The following is a 24841-nucleotide window of genomic DNA, read 5'->3' as shown; positions in this document are numbered from 1 at the left end:
AACGCAGAAGCGCAAGCTATATGCAGCATAAAGTAGTTTGTTCGTTAAGCATTCTGATGAATGTCCCTGAAGAAAATATCAACGTGCGTTCTACTAATGTTGTCCCAAATATGGGGGATCACGTGATAAAAACAGTACTCACTGCTTTTAATTCAATAGGACGTACGTCTTTTGAACAATGACAATGGGGTATTCAAATAGTTTGATATAAGTCCTCATATGCAATATTTTTTAAATGTGAGCATAGAAATTGAAGTTCAGACATAATTATCTATATTACTTTCGTAAATTCTGAAAAATAATTCAAAATGAGTTTCCAAAGGACAATTCAAAATGGTATATATTTTCAATACGCTTTGTATATACTGAAACTTGTAGTAGCACACAATGCCTTGCAACTCACTCACCTGATTGGTTTGTTGATAAAAGTAAACAGATGCCTAATTTAGTATGCAAATTTATGCCGACGTCACAAAATATAGTGGTATCGACCTGATAAAAGTGGCAGACGATCTGTGCACTTTGTGAAATCCGCATAATCCCACGGAATCACGCCAGAACGGAGATAAACACGGAAAGAGACAGGAAGTGAAAGAATTTACCGGCTCTACAAGATTTTCTAATTTCAACTGGATCTTTTCAAGATCAGTCATGGAGAGTGCAGTCACAGACTTCTCTTTTAAACTTTATCGAGTTCTATGCGAAGGGGGTGGGAATCTGTTTATGTCACCCTACAGTGTATCGGCAGCTCTTATGTTAATGATGTTGGGCGCCAAAGGGGAATCCGAGGAGCAGATAAAAAAGGTATTGGGAGTAGCGGGGGTTCCTAACCCGCACCAGGCGTATCAGAAGCTACACGCCACCCTGATAGGAAAGTCCAAGGACGGGGCAAAGCTCGCAATAGCCAACCGGATATTTTCCAAACTCGGTCTGGAGATTAAAGAGTCGTATAAAAAGGAATCGCTGGACTATTACAACAGCGAAATAGAATTGTTGGATTTTGTGGGAAACCCGGAAGGTTCAAGAACTCGAATCAACACCTGGGTTGAAGACCAGACCAACAATAAAATCAAGGATTTGATTCCAGAGGGAGGGATTAACTCCCTTTCGTTAATTGTTTTAACCAATGCTATTTACTTCAAAGGGGATTGGGAAAATGCATTCAAGGCCTCAAATACAAAAAGCGAACCATTTCGAATATCCGGGACAGAGTCGGGCACGGTTGAAATGATGAATATGAAAAAGGAAAAGTGGCTAATTGGTATGTCCAAATCACTGGATTGCCAAATTCTGGATCTTCCATACAAAGGGGGAGAACTGAGTATGCTAATTATTCTTCCGAACAAGGTTGACGGGTTGTCGTCATTGGAATCAAGCTTGTCGGCTGACACGTTTCGGGAACTAACAAAGGAAATGTACCGTGAGGATGTCATTGTATCCATACCGAAATTCAAACTAGAAAGCTCGTTTCAACTGGATAAAGTTCTTGGTGGGATGGGAATCACCGATATCTTTTCCAGAAAAGCCGACTTCGGCGCCATGATGAAAAACCCGCCAGATGGCACTCATGTATCTGACTTCATTCACAAAGCGTTTGTTGAGGTCAACGAGGAGAGCACGGAAGCTGCCGCTACTACAGCAGTAATGATAGAGCTGCATTGCATGCCGCCAGAACCAAAAGTATTTAAAGCGGACCACCCCTTCCTCTTCCTGATCAGAGACAATTCGACCGGAACTATATTGTTTATCGGTCGCTTCTTGAAACCAACCAACTAATATCATGAATTGTAAACCATAATTTTTACGAACTAAATTCTATTATCAAAATTTATTGTAATAATACATGATCTTGTATAAATTGCTTATAGCTTTAAATGTTTGACATGTACATTTAATTTGTTATAATTGTTTTCACATATATTTTGTACTATGAATTATTCATAATATTCAGTGCTATAAAAGGCTGAGAAATATCAATTTCTTTATCATCTCACTTCTAAAATAATCTTTGGATCTAGGCAAAGTTCGACAACTCTATTTCCTGAAGTAAACTGTAAACACATACATCTGATAAAGAAGTAACCAATGATTAATACCTTTGAGATATTTTAGATGGTACGTGTAACTGCAATTCTTGATTGTAAACAAAATTGGCATTGTTTAATAGTTTAAATATTTCATTCTGGGTTGAATAGCAAGCCATGGATGAAAAGTTTTGAGGCTACGCTACAGCAAAAAAACAGTATTTTATATGATTGTATGTATCGAATGTGTATAAAACCATGTAATTGGAAACAGAAAAATATAAGGACGTTTAAATATTGGCTAAATATAAGCAGAACAATAGAATAATAATTGTTCTTTTTCTTTATTGTCATAATATATTGTACATTTATAAAGATACATGACGTTACATTGAGCAGTAAAGTAACATAAATTAAGATTTAAGGGTGACCCGACCAACAGATTTGGTGTGTCGGACGTAAAGATTTCAACATTTTAATTTTCTGATAAAACTACAGATACAAAGCAAAAAAAAAACATTAAAAAGTTAAGACCCTATTTACCAGGGGCCATGAATTATGGGTACAAATTTGAGTTAAAGTTGATTTTTTATAGTTTACTGTCTGTAAGCAGACAAATAACGTACATATATGCACATAGTTTTGGTGAACAAGGGGGCCTCTATATAATTGTGAGATAACTCCCCCCCCCCCCCCCCCCCATATACAGTACAGCTCACGAGTATCCCGACAAAAACACCGACCACCGTGTTTGAAAGTCCACGCTGAGCGTGGAAGTGTCGGTACCTTTGATCTATTGTTCTCTGTTACGGCCACAGAACAAGAAAAAACACGGTGCGACACGGTGCAACGCGATGCAACACGGACAATAACACGGTGTAACACGCGGTATTTACCTGTGAAAAAAGGGATTTAGAAATAAAACTTATAAAGAATAAAATATTTATTGATGCACGTAAGAAAATCAAAGAAAAAGACAAAGAAATAGAAATAAATACAATTTTTATGCACGCAATTTTCAGACGTATGCGATTGACACGGTTGATATTTGTTAATATTAAAAATCGATATCGCCCACATAAAGGCCAGGTTTGATCAATTAAAACACTAACACTTTCTTTTCCGTTTTAAAATTCAAATAAACGGTTCCATAAGTTTTTGTTTCAGTCCGTTTTTAAACGTAGTAGTAATCGTAGTTACTGTAGTTTGGCAGTTTCAATAGTGCATAGAACCATAACTGTGATCTTTTCTCACTTATACTCTATTCAACGATAACAAATCTAACGGGTTGTTGAAAACAAATGTACTTTCTCTAAATAATATAATTATACAGCTTTATATCTAATATATTTTCAAATTTTCTTTCTTTTATACATATGTGGGATGTACTTGTCCATGTAGTACCGCACGGTACATATTCATAGCGCTAAGAATCCGTGGATCGAGAGAGAGAGAGAGAGAGAGAGAGAGAGAGAAAGAGAGAGAATACCAGTATGAGTTTAATATAAGTACATTTTACTTGTAATTCTGTGTAATAAGTTAGATTTATAGTTTCCATTATATTGAACCCTTTTCCCTAAAATTGCGATAGAATATATGCAGTGAGGGTCCACGTGCTATCCCTGTCAATCAAATCAGCCCGCGAGATAGACCACGTGCTCCTTCCATGATATGGAAAAAATGTCGTTCTATTGTTTTTTTAAGTCCGCAAAATAGAAAAATGTTTAATAATGAAGTATTCAGTGTTTGAAATGTTAAGTTTCTTCATTCTTATACTGCATGCATGAGGGTTGGAATATTAAGTTGAGATTCTCTCTCTCTCTCTCTCTCTCTCTCTCTCTCTCTCTCTCTCTCTGTATGTGTACTTTTGTGCACTCATTTTAGAATTATAAGAGTTCTATTAGTATGAATTTAATTCATTTATTTTAGATCCATGGTTTTAATAACGATTTCAACACAATGACTAAAAGTTTGTAAAGTTCACGATGTAATAAGATTTTTCGTTAAAATTTCGACGCTAGGATGCTTGCAAAAAGTGACCGGTATTATCTTATTCGTCTTTTTAATCAATCAGGGTTTTTTTGTACATACATGTATGTGTACCCGGTAAATAATTTCTTATCGCAAGTTAATACTTTGTGAAATTCCCGCATTTATAGAGTTGCATGCTGAATTGTTCCCCGGATCCACGCGCCGATAGTCTTACGTGTAGTTGTGTGTACATATCTACAGACAATTTTTTTGTTTGTTAGAGATTAGGAAAAATCATTGAACTAACAAAGTAGAAGTAAGATATATTCAGACTATACACACGACGGGTTGTGATGAGTTACCAAACAGGTGTTCGCGGAAAGGTGTGAATAACGGCATCTCGAGTGCACCTGTTCAGACGTCCAAATATACACACAGTTAGTTGTAAATTCCAATGACACCTAACAAGACAGACAATAACACCTGTTGTGTATAGAACCCAAGATGAAAGACAATGCTGTGTATCTGATCAGCTTCCGTACATCGCACGAGTGATTTTTTCATGTGAAATCACGAGGCCATTACGAACTATACGGAAATAAAGTTGAAAATTATTTTATGAAATGCGGGTATATTTTTAATACATGTACAATGCTTGAATATAATTTAACAAGAGTTTGTACATGCATTTATCTATAATCTATAATATAAAAGTGATTTTTTGTTTATCTATTGCTACATAAATAGCTGAAGTCCAAATTATTCGAGTCATCGGTAATATGGGGTTGTTATTTATTATGGCACATCAACAGCACATGTTTTTAGAAAAACATGGTCTGAAATGTTTTCATTTCTCATTTTTAATTGGTTTAAAGTAAGGCAGTAAATTAATTAATAAATCAGAAAGTGTTTACGGATAACAGAAATAAGACGTTTAAGCTCCCGACATTTTAATAGGATCGTCAGTTACAACATCACGTGTGTTTAGAAAAAAAACAAGATGAATTAAATTGATTTGAATTTTGATTATATAATAAATGATTATTAAATATTTTTGGTGAATTTATTTCAATTTATTTAAGAACAAATAAATTAAAAGGTACCCATTTACGTCAAGTTTTCAGATCACAAAAAATTAACGTTACGTTGACAGCCTCGACAACTTTCTTGTTCCGTGCAACTTAAGTCGACATTCTTTTTTTTTTTAAATATGAAAAGGATGTATATGTTTCAACCCTTGTTTAGCCATAATTTCTTTATTTCTAAACATACACTATATCTATCAACGTCTCAGGTAATGATATCCACGGAGTAACACAGTGGCCACGGAGTTACACAGGCGGCCACGGTGCGACACGGTGCTTTTTCTTGAATTTTCCAATACACATACACGGTGTCACACCGTGTGCACGGTGCGACACAGACCGTTTTCCACCGTGTTTTTTACACGGTGGGTGTCGGGATACTCGTGAGCTGTACTGTAGAATCATGATTTATGGTGTAAGGGTAAGAATCTGTTAGGTTATTATTATTATTATTATTATTATTATTTATTCTTCAATTTTATCCCATTGCTTCTTTTACCGATGAATCTTGACAAGTGTGGTCCAGAGATATTTATAGTGACCCCCTCCCCCTTAAAAAACTGTATCAGTTATTTCATACAAAAATGTCTGAGACAAAAACATAACACGATATGAACAAACGTAAACATTTACATTCATTTTCAGAAAATTAATCGAAATGAAATCAATACAATCATCGTTGTTAAGATCGATAACCGTGTATTTGACTTGACTGGTTCTTGTCCCCCGTCAGGTGCCGCAAATCCGATCCCAGCATCTGTAAACAAATTGTACTTATTGTCACAATTCTATACCAGAGCGTGTCATAAAACAATACAGTATCACCGTAACCATTCCATACCAAAACTTATAAAACCTTATTAAAAAAAAAGCTTCCATTCTATTCCACATCGTTACATTAAAGAAATATCACTGTCGCGGTGAGAATTATTTTGTAATGACGAGATACTCGAGAACGTCGCGTAAAATTCTTGCACGCGTTTAAGGTGAAATGGGACACCTGTCGATATTAATGTGGACAAAAGAAAAGAAATATCAATATACTTTCACAGATTTAGAATTTTCAAATTTCACAATATTTAACCAAGAAATAAGTTTTCAATTTTTTTTTAGAAAGTTAAAACTTATAAAAGCCCCAGCGGTAATCGAACTTATGACTTACAGATTTGTAGTTAACGATATAACCAATTGCGCTAAGCTGTTAAGTAACAATTTCGGAAAAGGAAATATTCATAAAATTAATATACTTGATTTTATTGTTTCGATAGTAAACACGTCACAATATGGAGGTGTCCCATACCACCTTAAAGTTGGTTTACAGTATACGTGTATACTAGTATATACAAGTGAATTATAATGTAAAAGCGTTTATCAAGGACTTACTTGGGTACATAATACAATGCATTTAATATAAAAGTGTTTATCAGGGACTTACACGGGCACGCTTTGCAATATGTAAAAGTGTTTGTCAGGGACTTACATGGGCACGCTTTGCAATATGTAAAAGTGTTTGTCAGGGACTTACATGGGCACACTTTACACATGGTGGGACAGTCCTGGGGGACATTAGTGAACCTGTCACACATTGCTGGGGTGAACTGTGGGCCGCAGATGTAGGAACGGTCCTTTTGACCGGTACAGTTCACTGAAAAAAAGAACAACAACGAAAATTTATCATTATTATTATTACAGACTGAGCTGATTATGGAAATAATACAACATGCTAGTATTCAAGGAAATGATTGCCTTTTGTTCCGTCCAGTTTAAATTGCCCTTACATTTTTTTTTATAAACCTTTAAATCATAATTTTTGAGCTTGTATCTCTAAATAATTAAATGTATTTAGGTAATGTTTTTTTTACATTAAAAAGAAATTGAACACGGAATATAAATATCAAAAGCAATTTGCATTCTCTACGTGTACACTGACAGAACCCAATAGCCCTAGGATATCAAGAATATGGTCAGACACTTCTAAAAAAAAAATATAAACAAGCACGTACATGTACGTATAAAGCAATTGGGTACAATTAGTATTGCAGAATTAAAAAAACAAATTCAGATAACACGCCGCTGTATTATGGCCGCATGTTTCCGGAAGTACAATATCTGACGAAATCTCACGTGGCGCGAGATTTGTAATTTCTTACTCAGTCTGTACTTACACTTGCAGGACGGACCGACATAAGTTGTGGTCGGTGTTTTACAGGTGCATGCGCACGCATTAAAGTCCATAGTTCCTCCATTCTCACATGCCTTGCCTTGACAATCTGAAAATAGTCCAGATATAGTTAACAATCAATTTAAGGTGGTATGGGACACCTGTCGATATTAATTTGAATTAACGTACATTATAATTAAAATGCATAATTCACTGTTTTAGAATTTTCAAATGTTACATAATTTGACCCAAAAATGTGCTTTAAAAAATATTAAAGCCCCAGTGGGATTCGGACTCATGACTTACAGCTTATTACACTGTAGTTAACGCTCTAACCCGTAACGCTACGCTGATATGTAACAATTGTTTAAGTCTGTCCCGAGTTATTGCTTCCGTCATTTTTTGATGATTTTAATAAAAATACACATACCAGTGAAAGAATTACAGTTGAAATCAATGAAATGGAAAATATCCAAGACATCTTATTTTACAAGTTATCACTTTTCACTCATAAAATTTCACAGGACCGAAAAAAAATGTCTTACGGATATTTATAATGGGAAATGTTTATATCTTTTCTCCATTCGGAGGTACTCGGGATACCTCGCGCAATTTTTCAACGTTATTATCCGGGCTTATTGATGACTGATGCAATGCAAAACCCCCGTAGATTTTTGGGAGTTGATTTTAATCAACTCTCCTATGCAGTCACTCTTGCAAACCGAAAGTGAAACAGTGTTTGGACCTAAGCACAAATCATCACCGCTGACAAGTCTTAGTTCTTGAATATAATACAAAAATTCGATTTAATGTATGCTGAAGCATTGTTTTTCAAGGAAAATTATCTATAAACACTTTGAAACTAGTAAGATTTTATACAATACGAACAATTTAGATATTTATGTAGTCTCATGTATTCCTACGCCAGAATTTACAATATAGTCTCGTTCAACCAAAAGCTCGGCTGTCTCCGTAAATCTCCGACAAACAGAGAGACTCTCTTGCTTGGCGGAGATTAACGGAGACAGGTGAGCGTCTGGTTGAACAAGACTGGAGTTTAATATCAATAGTGCTTGGATCCATACAATTTTTAGAATTGTTTCGATTACTAATACATGGTTTGAAATCTATCTTTGAATATTACACAACATGATTCATATGGGGTTTTCTAAATTCTTGTCTGAAAAGTATAATTAAAATTCATATTATAAAAAAGTGCGTAATTCAAATACAGACTAGAAACTAATTGCCACGCAAGAAATAAATGATAATCGATAAAATCAACTCTTGTCAGTACTTCAGTACTTTGATTTATTTTGGGATGTATATTGAAACCTGAAGCGGTAGAGGGGGCGTTTCAAAACAGATAATCTGGACATTGTTCATATTAAAGATGAATGTAGATTGAGCACAAAGATATTTATTATTACCGAAAAATCAAACAAAAAGTGGTGAAAGCAAAAACTCGGGACAGTGTATAGAAAGAGAATGATTAAAAATTATACTTAATTGATTTTATTGTTTATTTCGATAGGAAGTACATGTGCGTCACAATATGGCGGTGTCCCTTACTACCTTAAGCAGGATCCTGGCGCATAATATTTATTTTAATTATCATTTCGAAAGGTAATTGTTTTGTTCTAAATCAGTTAAACTGAAATTTCTAATCAATAATTCATCTAAAGCCCTCAAGAGGGCTGGATAGTCGAGGCCGTTTTAAGACTATACAAATCTCCTTTAGAAGAAGAGCTTTGTATGGAAAATATCGGAAATATATTAATTTTTTTATAAAGTAAAATATTTGGAATTTCTATTCACCCAAAAAAAATTGATGGCTTCGAAAAAATCATATTCAAAATCGTAAGAAAGATTTGATGTTTAATTTGTTGACCATCCAACCCCCTTAAAATTAATGCTTGATTAAAAATGTGTGTTAGTAAAAAGATATATCACTGTTCATATTGTTAGTTAAAGGTGGGGCAAAGAAGTGAAAGATTTACACAAGAAAATTAATTTACGTTGCGTTTCTAATGTGTAATTTACGTAATATCTTACCACATAGATTATCATCACAGCTGTTTGGACATTTGCTGCATGACGATCCCGATTCATACGGGTTATTTATGTCCAGATTACCTCTGCAAAACCAGAAGAATTTAGCTGTTTCTTTTTTAATGTATAAAATATACCATGAATAAAAACGAAACAATTTACATTTATCATCGCCTGCTCTCTAATAATACGCAAGTTTATGTTCATACATATACTTTTACAAAACAAAGATAGTGCTAACCTGTATTGCTACATGTATCTGGGATAAACTGTCAAACTATAAAACGATTTTGGGAAATAAATTATATATTTTTTTCATTGATAGAGTAAATGATATATAATCAAACTATCAGACGCGCAAGCAATATTTGGACGCTAGCGCTGCTATGAAGGTATGAGACAGTAAAGAAAATAATCATGTCTACAGAATACATGTAACTTTGGGACAAAATTGACTACATGTATAACTATTTTCAACTAAAAGCAGAGGGGTGGGGATCAGTGTATCATAGAATTTTTTTTAAGATGCCTACAATGAGAGTAATTTTTTTCTGGTAGAAAGAAAATTAATGCTGTATGTGTGAGAAAAGTGTTTTTTTAGCAGACAATTATTGCCGTCATATGAGAATTTGGTAAACAAAAGAGATATTTTAGATCGAATTATTTAAGAAAATACGTACAAATGGACAAGCAGTACGTACACTGTGTAAGAAATAAAAGGATATGGTTATTGAATTATATGTACCGAATGTTTAGACTTTTTTTATACGACTTGACAGTTCGAGCTACACAACGTGTAAATATCATTGCCATCAAAGCATGAAGACAGACAACCACACAGAAAAACAATATTATGGGCAGAGATAACGCCGGAACTTATAAGTTTGTGTTGAGGTTACTGACCCGGGTCCGTAATTACACACGTAACTCCTCGTTGAACCACAGACGGCAAACCCACAACCTATTTTTATGGAGGTCGCCCAGACAACCTAGAAATAGACCATAATTGTTACTACGAGTAAGTTATATGTGGATGCTTAATCAAATTATACAGGTAAGCCATCGTCTTCGTTTAAATTAAATAACTTGACAAACTAATATAATTATTCATTTAGCTAATTTTAATATTATGAAATATGATTTCGCAAAATGGTTACGTAACTGGTTTTTTTTAATAAATGATGTAATTGGTATAGCAAAAGTGCAATGATTTCTATTCTCATCATGTATCTTGTATATATATTGTGTAAATGGAAAAAAATTCACTCCATGCCACTTTGATAAATTTTACTATTTTCGATTCTACTATCTGTGTAGCATAATAAGTTTTAATGTCATTGATCAATTTATAACCTAGCATAGCAGGTTCCGAGTAGACAAAAACACATTGCAATGCATTCATTGGCATTAGGTTTAAAGTGTTCATTAAACGCTGCTGCTTGCAATAGGTTTGGCAATTCTGTCTTCACAATGCACCCAGTCCTTCTATTATAAACATACACATATCTATTATACCTGGGTGTAGTGGCCCACTTTCTTTAAGTCATTGTTTCCCCCCAGGGTGAAGTCCTTGACCTCATCATACCACAGCTTGATCACGCCTGCCCAGTCCAGAGCGTAGCCCGCACTGGCTAGATTCTGACCCACAGAGAAACGACCTTGATGTAGAAAGGATGAAGATCAATGCTCTTCCAAACCATGTTTAATACATTAACGTCTGTAACATAACTTGTCCTTTAGCTGAGCTTATAATGTATACGTGTCAAACCACTTAATTGTATTTTTGTGTCTGAATTCATAAGTGTAATCGACAAAGCCTAATATCTTTAAAACTGGTAACGTTTTCAATTGAATAGACTTAATATGATTATAACAACTTTGTCTTTTCTCGACATGCAATCAGATGTCAAAAGAAACTAAACAGAACAGTACTAGTGCCTTCGTTGATTAAATCATTAACAATCATAATATCATCATTAAAATTTGACAACATTAAGTAACATATAAACCGTCTATTTTGTTTTCTCACGATAAAATGATCAGCTTTATACTAATAGCATTACAAGGGAAACTGCATTCGATTTACTCATTCCGAGTAGGCAACACGAAACGGAAAGTTGCGTTCGATTCACTCACCCGGAATACTCCGCTGTCGACCGCCATCATGAACGAGACCCTTACAGGCGTCAGTGTACTTCTGAGCGATCATGGCTATTTCATCATCCCAAGACTTAAATTAAAATTGTACGAACCACCTTGATATAAGTTAATATGTAAAGGTATTTACAATGAATGTAGATGTACACAATTTTTAAACTAGTAGTTGACAATTTAATGGGGCAAACTTACAATTCCAAGTATTACAAATCATGTTCGATTTTAACGGTTTGGGCTTTGTTTGACTCTTACTCACCATTTTTGCCATGGCAACAGCAGGTGGGTTTACACCTGATCTGTACTCGTTATGTTTACTGACTATTACATTTTTGTCCTCATCAGAAATACCTGCAGGTAAGAAGAGTCATCATTTATCTTTTTGCTTGACAGAGTCAACATAATTTGTAAGAGTTACAGTTCTTGATTTCTTTATCTTTTCTCGATATATCTGTATACACACACAAAAAGTTGACAGAAAGAGAGGGAAAGAGAGAAGGAGAGACAGACAGACATACAAACAGACTTTACCGGAATCAGTCGCAATGGCAGTCTTTTGTAAACACGCAGAATGATTTGGAATTACCTGGTACTTTTGAGCACAACTAGTCTGAAAACAAAATTGTTCAGCATAAAAAGCATAAAAACAAACAGCATAAAAAGCATAAAAACAAACAGCAATAGTCACTCAAGCAATAATAATTTCGACTTTTTATTAATTTATGATAATAATAATTTATATATAATAAAATAATTTTAGAAAATAATAATATTTCATAATTTTTTTTAAATGTATTTTACAACTTGAATAGATGGTTACGTGGTCAAGAAACTAAAAGTTCTTTTACTGATTAATTAGATTTTGCAAATTCAATGTATGGCGATTGACATCTTCACTAGCCAAGGGTTTCTGATCCGCGGTGCGGATCAGAAACCCTTGGCTTGCGAAGATGGGCGATTAAAAGTGTGCGTTACGTAAGTATGCAGAAGTCCCTATATAAACAAATCAATGAATATAGATACACAAACCGCCAAATAAAAGAATCAAATTTGAAAAAAGGATAAACACAAGACTCACAGATCTTTCGATGCGATGACAAGAGCAAGGAAAGAACAAAACACCTACAAGTAGAGACAGGTGCTTCATAACAAACGGTATTTTGTAGGACGTTTTCATCTTGTCCAGGTGGTCAGAGTGTCCCCGCGTACGCAGACATCGGGCTCTAATTATGTGTGATGCTTTGGTATAATTGGTGTTGGTTTATGGTTGGGTCAGGGAAACAATGTATGTGTGATTGACATGTAACCTACGTGTCCTAATGAGAGAGATAGGGGGGAGAGAGATTTAAATATTTTGCCTTATGATAAAATATCTTGTTTTATCATAAAAAAACAAAAACAAAACACAAACAACATAAAAGTTAAAATAATCATACTGAAGTCAATAAATCAAATTTAATAGACATTACAAATCACCGGAGATGGTATCAACAGCCATCGTTTCAATCTAGAACTTTTGTAATTAAATGAAATTAACAAATATATGCCTTGTGACTGTCATGAAATTGCAAGCAATAAACAAAATGTTCCACGGTTCTTTATGATGAATCAGTGACAAACTTTGATGTGTGGAATATTCATCTCCGAGTGACATTAAGTGGTCTTGGTCTATTAAAATCATGCATAACAATCTCTATTGTTCGGTTTTGAAATCATAATATTTTTATTAAAACCACAACCTAACATATCTCTCAACCTTACTAATCTATATATATTATAAATTTATGTATAATTTGGATTATGTAAAAATTACTTGGATATAGTAGTTTGTTTTCTTTCCAAATTCATTCAAGCAATATGAGCTGTATTTTTTAGAATTTTATTTTGCCGCAGAAACCTGTTAGTTTGAAAGGTCTGCATGTAACTTACACTTTCATTGTGAATAAAGTTTGAAAAATTCATTAATTTTTGTCAGAGGAAAGATTTCTCTTCTAAAGAATATATAGCAAATCAATTGTTGTACAGGACGACAATAATTCAATTTTGCTCCAATAAAGGCTTCTTAATTAACGGCTTTTCCCACAAAAATACAGCTTACAGCAATTTTTTGTCATTTTAGAAGAAACACACCTTTTCGTAAAAAAAAGTATTCAACATGAAAATTGCAGCTCATATTGCTTTAAGCAGTTTTTGGACACATTCCTCTTCTCTAAATACTGTTGATTTGTGATCACTCTGATGTGTAAACTATTAAAAATATTTATTTAAGATATGCTATGGAACATGTTAGAAAAACAATTACCCGTCGTAAGTTATCTTGTTTTACTGTTGTTTTAATCTGCTATACTTTAAACTGTCTAAGTATTAATTATGAATTTATCTGTTTCCTTAAATTCATGTCATGATTTTACTTTTTATAACACTCTATGATACTGTGTTTCGTCACTACATTTTTTTTTTCATTAAGTCGACTTATACATCGTTAAGTACTTCCTCCCTATATGCAAAATACAGTTTTAACAAATCCACAAACATTATGCCACCAACCATAGAATACAGAATCTACACGTTCTCATAAAATATTATTATAACACAATGAATTCGTTAATGAATTGGTATTCTTACACTGTACCTATATACATGTAAGTCAATAATTAGTCTTACCTGTGAAATTCAAAAGGATGACTGAGGTAAGGAATTCTTTCATATTGGTCCAACAGCTGCCCCCTATAACATTAATTCGTCGAAATAGAAATAACCAACAAAATGTAGTTCCTGTCTGGAAAGTAAAGCCCCAATTGAAAATAAATGTGATTTTTTTTAACATCTACCTAGGAATCAACTTGAAGCCATCCGTCCGTGTCCTATTGATTTTAATTACTTAATAAATGGTTGTTGTTGTTTTTTATTGTTGTTTTTTTTTGGTGTGTGCGGTTTTTTTTTTCATGAACAGACAGACTGATATAAATAATTGATATTTTCATGAATTCAGATACATGTATGTAATGTATCATGTGGAGAAACTAATTAATTTTGAGTAGTCTGTCTCTCAAATCCTTGTAATTCATTACGGTAATGTAAATATTCATTCATTTTTAGACGGGGTCACGTGACCCCGTCTATTGGTTTACTGTCAGCCGAAGTCTCAAACCGGATGGCACGCGTAGAACACATGAATTGAGTCTACGCGTTAGAAAATAGTGCAGAAAGTTTTCATGCATTTCAGTAAATATGTATTATAAAAACACGCATTAAATCTTTTTAAGTCCTCTGTGTATAAACAAAATTATATTTAGAAAATAAACAAATCGTTTTATTAATCAAAATATTCTTGCTCGGGTTCAAAAGTGGAATGAGTTCGTAACTGAATGCACAGCGCCGTTGACGATTCAGTTGGTATACGAGCTCATGAAGCAATAGAAGAGGTTAAAGGTGGAATCGAAATTAAAGTTCCCAAACGCAATGTGCCATTTTTGAAAAGTTGTGAAGTTTGTTTTGACAATCTTTCACCTTAATACTACCAAACTTCAAGCGCAAGCTGATGTTAAAATCGGGACGGATTATATACAGCTGTTTTACAAATTAAATAGGTATTTCATTGGCTTTCAGTCTACTTGCAAGATGACTGCTGTTCGCCTCGAAAGGAGTTTTGTACAAATAAAATAAAAACAAGTCTGGATTTGCATTCTCGTTCGTTGGCTCTTTAGTTGATTAAACTGAATTTAAATTCTAAACAATGCATTGTAAGCAAAATGTATAATATATTATACATTTAGAAAGACTTATACATCATATAATATATACAATCTTTTCGATTGAAGAACCAAGTTAAATGTTAATGTTCATGTTTTCCGGCTTGGTTGGAATCAGGCTTGGGGTGAATTACATTGTAAAATAATGCATACTTCATGAATTAGGGCATTAAATTACCATTACCATTACCTAATTTTCTAAAAGTAATGCATTACATTACAATTACATGAGTAAAGAAATGCATTACCATTACTTTGTGAAAAGTCAAATAAGTTTTAAAAAAGTAATTTAAAAACTAAATACAGAGTTTTTGTAAATATTTGATAAATAAAACATGCTTAATATATTTAAAGGTTCACGTTCATGTTCACTACATGTATCAGGTTCAAATTTAATGACATATACAATATTGCTGTTGCACTTGTAGTTCTCAAAGTAGGGCTGGTCCCGTAACATTTACACGCTAATGGCAGAGTTGACAATCTTTGTTATTTATGTCTCTGATTTTCGGAGTATGATTTTTAAGGAAAGGAACGGTTGTATCGTAATTCGTGTAGGTGATGCATGAGTTTACACAAAAAAGTAGTAAGTGGCGAACGGATTTATTTTTACCAATTAATTTTGCATGAATCACAAATGAAGAAAATCGTGTCAGATAAGTCAGTCTTAATTGGCGACCATGACAAATCTTTTTATTGTCAAAGTTCTTGGAATCTTATTGTAAAAAAAATATTTCTAACGTCAGGTGCCCGTGTTTGTTATCGGTATATAAATGTTCACTTTATTTGTTAATTCAGCCGTTTTAGAGTTTTCGAGTTTTTTTTAAATAAAAATTTTATTACGGATACCGTCCGACTTATGGACTTTCCCTTTGATCACAGAATTGAATAAATCTAATGATTAAAATCATGTACTTTGAAATAGTTGTTTGATTTTCCAGGTTAGTAGTAATTTTTAAAAGTTTTCTTTGGGGTCTTATTTTACATATTAATATATTACATTGTGTCAATTTTCTACAATTATGAAGGCCGGGATTGAGTAAAATTTAGACAAAGTATCAGACAATTGCAAAAAAAGCCGAACTAACATAGAATGTAACAACTAATTCAAACTCATAAATTTTGGAAGCTTATTCGAGGAAACCCAGGACAATTACAAATTCAAACTTTCAAGACCCCGTCTTTCTGTACTCTCAGTACTTTGATATTATTTAACCCTGTTGGCAAATAGTGAAATGAAATAAATAATAATACACGCTAAAGTCGTACGTTTTAAAGCAGCATTTTAGCTTTTGTGGTCGGTTCACTATTCAAATTACCGTATGTGTTCTAAATAACGTAAATTCCTTTAAGTTATATTATCACGAGAAACAACGAAATAATAAAAATTGTCGCTCCAAATGGATTGACCATTGACTTATTGAGCTGGCCTTGAAAGGGTGAAGGTAATACATGTACGTAATAATAGGAGTACTATCAATGGGTTTTTTAACATATATGTAACGTGGTTGAGCCAGGCGATCTCCAAATAACACTCAAGACAGTTTCAAATAATGAATTTATTTACAAGAAAATAAATCAAAAGAAAATATTTACAAATTCTCACTGACTTTCACCCTCACTCACACACTCAGTTCGTTCAAAAACTAAATGCTTACATCTAAACCCCAAAAATTAAATTCCCTTCTTAACAATTACTTGTATAAATTTTAAATAATAGACAGCTAAATGATCTTATTCATAATGTTCAGTATACAAACACCATTGTATTGTATATTATATTCTATATATATGTTGCCAAACGTTCCCAAGAACACTTCGTGTCCACTAGTCCTATCGCTATATAGGGTTTCACTTATCTCAACCATCGACATACGAACGTCTACGCTGATGGCTAAAAAAAAACCCCACAATCACATGTCCACCCTCATCACAATTTCTGGGGCTGTAGTCCTAGAACTGGTTGTGGTGTGGCGTGGTAGTGAAACAGTCCTATGGATCCAAACGTGTGCCACATCATCATCATGCTCATCGACCACTGTCACAACGCTACAAAGTCAACACTAATAAATCAACTGTATCAAAACGCACAGTATATAAATCCATGTAGGCAACAACCATAGGCAGCATTATTCTATTACTATAGTATATAATATCTTATAGCTGTCTATAATGATTGAAATACATATGCATGGTAACATGTAAACAAAGTTTAAACCAATATGGCTTCCACTTCCGGGAAATCACTTCCGCCCAACACATATAATTCATTTTACTAAAAAAGTATCTCCACATTACAAAAATACGTTTAAAAGGAGAGGAAAAAAACAAATACAAAAGGCGTTTAACGTTATCGATAGAAATAAGAATGGGGTATTTAAACTTTCTCTCCACTGTCACACCTGAGTGAACAACACAGGTAAGTTTTGTGAACGCTAACCAAGCTATATTTAGAAAAAGGTTAAACGACAAACTTTTACTTTATGTGCAAAGATAACAAGAATACATATCGAATGCACTGTACAGTACTCACCGTTTTCCGTGCCCGTGTTATGAAGTAAGTCATGCAGCTATATGCATAGACATGATAGTAGATTAATCGTGCGCCCCTCTCGCAACACGACCGCACACCTGAGAAAATGGCTCGATTCTACTACGTCACACACGATCACGTGTTTTATAGAATTGTGGGTAATACCAAGCAGGGTTTAAAATACAGGGCCGTAAAGCTAAGGTGATATATGTGATTGTTACAATGTATACAATCTCATATTTAAACGTTCATCTTTGATCAGGACGGAACCGTTGACCCTAAAAAATAATTAGGTTTACACGACCATTAAGATGTTTAGCTAGCCTATTGAAACTACAATGAAATATCTCACTTCTTTTTTTTATTTTTGTGTTTGTTATTGAAATGTCAATTTTCAAAAATATGAATACGTTATAAATGTTGTTACGTACGTTTTTAGCCATTATAACTAATCGGTTTATTAAGATAAGATATAAACATATTTTTTTAATGAAATATTGGTATGATTAGAACACTTTAATAAGACATGAAATGTCCTTATCTTTAATAGGATATTGGGTTAAGGTTTTCAATATAATAAAAGAAAACTTATCTTTCGATAATTAATAATATGTCCCGGGTTGTAAATAAACACATATAGAGTACAATGTGCATGAATCGTATTATAGAAAGTAAACTGAAAATAACATTAAAATATAATAACGTAAAATTCAACTGGATAAAGTTCTTGGTGGGATGGGAATCACCGATATCTTTTCCAGAAAAGCCGACTTCGGCGCCGTGATGGAAAACCCGCCAGATGGCACTTAAGTATCCGACGTCATTCACAAAGCGTTTGTTGAGGTCAACGAGGAGGGCACGGAAGCGGCCGCTGCTACAGCAGTAATGATGAGACTGATGTGCATGCCGCTAGATCCAATAGTATTTAAAGCTCACCACCCCTTCCTCTTTCTGATCAGAGAAAATTCGACGGGAACTGTATTGTTTATCGGTCGCTTCTTGAAACCAACCAACTAATATCATGAAATGTAAACCATAATTTTTACGAACAAAATTCTATTATCAAAATTTATTGTATTAATACATGATCTTGTATAAATTGCTCATAGCTTTCAATGTTTGACATGTACATTTGATTTGTTATAATTGTTTTCACATATATTTTGTACTATGAATTATTCAGAATATTCATTGCAAAAGAAGGAAAAGTTCGACAACTCCATTTTCCTGAAGTAAAATGTAAACACATACAGCTGATAAAGAAGTAACCAATAATTTTAGAAAAACTGGTATAAACATGGCTCTAAACGGAAGAAAACGAGGAGCTCTTCAAGTTCCGGAGATAGATGTGTCGTATTCGTATTTATCATACGAAAACGTGTTACTGGAATTTGGACTCAATGGTCCCCGGATCGAGAACCGGAGTTATCCTATATTTTTTGAGAGTTGTCCGTCGGCATATTTGCCTGTTCCAGCTGGGTTCTCTTATCTTTTTGTTGACTGCATAGTGAAGTGTGCAAGGAATTATCATTTACAATTTGGAAATTACAAAATCTTCAGCAAGAACTGTAATACATTCATCAATATAATGTCGGACATTTTGTGCCATGAAATCCGCTGTCCTTACTGTTGTAGATAGTAAAGCTAATTTGTGTTTCTCTCGAATGAATAAACGCATTTCTTAAATTTAAAATTAATATTTACATTGTATATATTATTAATAGGTATTTTTTAAGATTGTTGATATAATGTTTATTATATACCAGTAGTCATTCTCTCTCTCTCTCTCTCTCTCTCTCTCTCTCTCTCTCTCTCTCTCTCTCTCTCTCTCTCTCTCTCTCTCTCTCTCTCTCTCTCTGTTGTCTATATAGTATAATATATAATCTTAAGTTTAGGTATTTATTAATATTTAAAACTTTTATTTAGACACTAGCATATAAAAATGTTGCACTTTGCATCATATACATGTAAGCACTGGTCCCAGGTTTTACTTCATTAAGATGTATTTCATTAATTTTAAACTAAAATATTTGTTAGTCATATGAAGCAGGTGTTTAAAATTTGATTTTACATTCGTTACTTTCTTTAGGATTTCAAGTTTTTATGTAACGATGATCATGAAGAAAGAATTCAATTTTTGTGTCTTGAATATAAAATTCTGAGGAAATTTGGAATTTGTTTCTCAAAAACAAATATGCTTGCTTTAATAAGCAGATGTTTACTCTAAAATTGTTTGAGCATAGAATGTACCAAATAAAAAACAAACCAAAACCAAACCCTCACCCCCCCCCCCCAAAAAAAAAATAAAAATCTTGCCTTATTTTTTTAAACCCTACCCCCTCCGATTGGTTTATATTAGGGATGTCAACGAGTACCCGGTTAACCAGGTACTCGATCGAACGTCCGAGTATCGAATACTGAAATCGGTACTCGGTTACTCGGATGTATATTTTTTTATATTTCTAAGTTTATTTAATAACGCATTAAAACATCGGTTATAAAACTTAAAATGTCCATTGCACTTGTACATACAGTAGTTAGGATTTCCTACGCCTCTAAATATGCTAAATGACCTTTATCGCCTGTGGCAGTGTTTATATAGTAATTATTGTGACCAAGCACCTGTTAACTAGCTTTTCTCACCTTTGGCTGTCTTCTACCCTTTTTTGGGGCTAACTTTAATGATTTGTTTTCACTAAACATCGTTTATATAGTCTATTATATAAATTAGATAGCACACAGTAGAGAAATTGAACAGACCTAAAATGCCGAAATAATTCTTACAACAGAAACACACTTACGGGGGAAACCCCCCATTAGATCATGTGGTTTTATTTCTACAAAAGTGACCAATGTTTTACAGTTATCAATGTACTTGTTCATATTTATTTACACTTTTACCGAGTACCCGGACACTCGATTGGAAAAACGTCCGAGTAACCGAGTACTAAAAATTGACCGATTTGACATCCCCACTTTATATATTAAAAAAAAGGTTGCCTTATTTTTTTAACCCTACCCCCTTCCAAAACAAAGAGAAAAAAGACCCCCCCCCCCACCAAAAACAAAAAACAAAAGAAAAACAACAACAACAAAAATTAAGAAATTCACGAAACTAGCACAATTAATTGATTCTACATAGAGAGTGTTTTAAATTTTTTCGTACATAATTTTTAACAACAATTATGTTAATAATTGTATTTATGTGTTGAATGCTATAATTTTATTTGCTTATTTATTGTATTTTTCATGTTTATGTTTGATTAGATAAGTTGCATTTCTTTCCCAGGCCTTGTAGTGGTCGTTGGCCATATTATGTAATTTCCCTGCAGTGGTCACTGTCCATGTCTATTTTTAGCCCAAATTCTTAGTCTAAAAACCTCCCAGTGACCTATCATGTAATTGTTAAAAATCCAATGGTGAAATTCTCCCCAAATTTAAATTAATAGCCAATCAAATCAAGCGATACGGTCACGTGGTTTGATGCGGTCAGTATCTGACCGGTGAGTTTAGGGTCATTCTGTCTTCATCTCTGATAGTGTTAGCACGAGTAATGTTTTGATACAGTAAGTTTTTGAAACGCAGTTTCTAGTTTTTTGTTGTATGCGATATCGCATGATTATTTGTGCTGGTTCCGGTTGGGGTACAATATGTAAACAATGAGTATTTTAAATGTGTGCGTGATTGGACATTCTTACATCAGAAGATTAAGAGATTATTGTATGCAGACAGAAACAGACAATCTAAATTTGGACCCTGAAGTGTTTAAAGTATCATTTAGAGGAAAAGGCGGTTTGAGATTAAGCAAGCGTGTCTTCAGGGCGTGAGGAATTTTTATTTTAGGATAAAAACAATGGCGTGAGATAAATACATGTAAAAGCTAAAACTGTAAAAGTACATGTTTAAAAGTAGATCTCTTTTTATAAATAATTCAGTATTATATACAAAAATAGATGCAAGCGTATATGCTACAGATATATGTTATCACAATATACATGTTGAGCTGCACATGTTCATCCCTTTAAGTCTAGACTATCGTTAATATATATATATATATATATATATATATATATATATATATATATATATATATATATATATATATATATATATATATATATATAAAAGCTTGCCTTATTTTTTAAACCCTACCCCCTTCCTAAACAAAGAGAAACTCTCCCCCCCCCGTACCAGACCATACATATATATATATATATATATATATATATATATATATATATATATATATATATATATATATATATATATATATATATATATATATATATATATATATATATATATATATATATATATATATATATATATATATATGTATGTATCATTGCGCTTGTTGAGTTCATAGTATATTTTCAGCTGTCGATACTGTATTTTAATTTTTTATTCAAATATACACCTTTACAAAAGAATTGAGTTTGATTTTTACGGTACATCTCTTGTACGAAAATAAAAATATCGCTAGTTGCAATCTTCTTTGTTTCACAAAGGCTTCTTTGGCAAAGAATTTATCATGATTAACTACATTATAAATTCTTTTTTATTACATACTTTTTAAAATATCAACGCTATACAGTACTGGGCCCATAAACATGTTATACATGTATAGAGACCATGTTTACCGAAACCCTGTGGGGAGCCCCATTTACAGGTCAAAATGGATGAAAATTGTAAACAAGAGAGAGGCCGAGGATTATGAATAACATAGTGAAGGATGACCAGGTAGTGCAGGTATCACATGTTTATCGAGCAACACAGGTAAATAAAATTACAGCTTTATTGCACACTATAAAAGTGGCAGACGATCTGTGCAGTTTGTGAAATCCGCATAATCCCACGGAATCACGCCAGAACGGAGATAAACACGGAAAGAGACAGGAAGTGGTAGAATTTATCAGCTCTATAAGATTTTCTAATTTCAACTGGATCTTTACATGATAAATCATGGAGAGTGCAGTCACATACTTCTCTTTTAAACTTTATCGAGTTCTATGCGAAGGGGGTGGGAATCTGTTTATGTCACCCTACAGTGTATCGGCGGCTCTTATGTTAACGATGTTGGGCGCCAAAGGGGAATCCGAGAGGCAGATAAAACAGGTATTGGGAGTAGCGGGAGTTCCTAACCCGCACCAGGCGTATCAGAAGTTACACGCCACCCTGACGGGAAAGTCTAAGGACGGGGCTAAGCTCGCCATAGCCAACCGGATATTTTCCAAACTCGGTCTGGAGATTAAAGAGTCATACAAAAAGGAATCGATAGACTATTACGACAGTGAAATAGAATTGTTGGATTTTTTGGGAAACCCGGAAGGGTCAAGAACTCGAATCAACACCTGGGTTGAAGACCAGACCAACAATAAAATCAAGGATTTGATTCCAGAGGGAGGAATTAACTCCCTTTCGCTAATTGTTTTAACCAGTGCTATTTATTTCAAAGGGGATTGGGAAAATGCATTCAAGGCCTCGAATACAAATAGCGAACCATTTCGAATATCCGAGACAGAGTCGGGCACGGTTGAAATGATGAATATGGAAAAGGAAAAGTGGCTAATTGGTATGTCCAAATCACTGGATTGCCAAATTCTGGATCTTCCATACAAAGGGGGAGAACTGAGTATGCTAATTATTCTTCCAAACAAGGTTGACGGATTGTCGTCATTGGAATCAAGCTTGTCGGCTGACACGTTTCGGGAACTAACAAAGGAAATGTACAGCGAAGATGTCATTGTCTCCATACCGAAATTCAAACTAGAAAGCTCGTTTCAACTGGAAAAAGTTCTTGGTGGGATGGGAATCACCGATATCTTTTCGAGAATAGCCGACTTTAGCGCCATGATGGAAAACCCGCCAGATGGCACTCATGTATCTGACGTCATTCACAAAGCATTTGTTGAGGTCAACGAGGAGGGCACGGAAGCCGCCGCTGCTACAGCAGTGATGATGGGGTTTATGTGCATGCCACTAGAACCCATGGTGTTTAAAGCGGACCACCCCTTCCTCTTTCTGATCAGAGAAAGTTCGACCGAAACTGTATTGTTTATCGGTCGCTTCTTGAAACCAAGCAATTAATATCATGAAATGTAGACCATTATTTTTACGAACTAAATTCTATTATCAAAATTTATTGTATTAATACAAAATCTTGTATAAATTCTTTATACATTGTAATTTCTTTGTTAGACATGTACATTTATTTTGTTATTGTTTTCAAATATATTTTGTACTATGAATTATTCATAATATTCATTGCAATACAAGGCAAAGTTTGACAACTCTATTTCCTGAAGTAAACTGTAAACATATACAGCTGATAAAGAAGTAACCAATAATTTTTGAAAAACTGGTATAAACATGGCTCTAAACGGAAGAAAACGAAGAGCTCTTCAAGTTCCGAAGATAGATATGTCGCATTCGTATTTATCATACGAAAACGTGTTACTGGAATTTGGACTCAATGGTCCCCGGATCGAGTACCGGAGTTATCCTATGTTTTCTGAGAGTTTTTCTTCGGCAAATTTGCCTGTTCCAGCTGGGTTCTCTTATCTTTTTGTTGACTGCATAGTGAAGTGTGCAAAGAATTATCATATACAATTTGGAAATTACAAAATCTTCAGCGAGAACTGTAATATATTCATCAATATAATGTCGGACATTTTGTGCCATGAAATCCGCTGTCCTTACTGTTGTAAATAGTAAAGCTAATTTGTGTTTCTCTCGAATGAATAAACGCATTTCTTAAAATTTAAAATTAATATTTACACTGTATATATTATTAATAGGTATTTTTTAAGATTGTTGATATAATGTTTATTATATACTAGTAGTCATTCTCTCTCTCTCTCTCTCTCTCTCTCTCTCTTTCTCTCTCTGTTGTCTATATAGTATAATATATAATCTTAATTTTAGGTATTTATTAATAATATTTAAAACTTTTATTTAGACTCTAGCATATAAAAATGTTGCACTTTGCATCATATACCTGTAAGCACTGGTCCCAGGTTTTACTTCATTAAGATGTATTCCATTAATTTTAAACTAAAATATTTGTAAGTCATATGAAGCAGGTGTTTAAAATTTGATTTTACATTCGT

The 24841-nt window shown here is 33.7% G+C and overlaps 2 protein-coding genes and 2 pseudogenes across 4 annotated transcripts in view; 3 read left to right on the top strand and 1 right to left on the bottom strand.

The window, feature by feature from the left end:
• The window catches only part of LOC117689995 (serine/threonine-protein phosphatase 6 regulatory ankyrin repeat subunit B-like), a 568848-nt gene that overhangs the window by 162607 nt on the left and 381400 nt on the right, over positions 1-24841 (top strand). The gene's annotated exons all lie outside the window — the stretch shown is intronic.
• Positions 478-1973, top strand: LOC105343767 (leukocyte elastase inhibitor pseudogene; annotated as a pseudogene).
• LOC105343765 (cysteine-rich venom protein latisemin) overlaps positions 5480-24841 on the bottom strand; it is a 182459-nt gene continuing 163097 nt past the window's right edge. Inside the window, exons 2-12 of the mRNA XM_066069109.1 lie at positions 14112-14174; positions 12526-12569; positions 11979-12057; positions 11707-11798; positions 11430-11523; positions 10809-10951; positions 10197-10282; positions 9297-9379; positions 7246-7350; positions 6606-6725; positions 5480-5837 (exon numbers count right to left, since the gene is read on the bottom strand). Coding sequence (XP_065925181.1) covers positions 5722-5837; positions 6606-6725; positions 7246-7350; positions 9297-9379; positions 10197-10282; positions 10809-10951; positions 11430-11523; positions 11707-11798; positions 11979-12057; positions 12526-12569; positions 14112-14154 — 1005 coding nt within the window. The 5' untranslated portion in view covers positions 14155-14174 and the 3' untranslated portion in view covers positions 5480-5721. The remainder of the gene's footprint in view (positions 5838-6605; positions 6726-7245; positions 7351-9296; positions 9380-10196; positions 10283-10808; positions 10952-11429; positions 11524-11706; positions 11799-11978; positions 12058-12525; positions 12570-14111; positions 14175-24841) is intronic.
• On the top strand, positions 22395-24409 carry LOC136270896 (leukocyte elastase inhibitor pseudogene; annotated as a pseudogene).

The sequence above is a fragment of the Magallana gigas genome, chromosome 8, assembly GCF_963853765.1.
Source record: "Magallana gigas chromosome 8, xbMagGiga1.1, whole genome shotgun sequence".
NCBI lineage: Eukaryota > Metazoa > Mollusca > Bivalvia > Ostreida > Ostreidae > Magallana > Magallana gigas.
The sequence above is the reverse complement of the archived record's forward strand: the minus strand, read 5'-3'. Positions and strand labels throughout refer to the sequence as shown.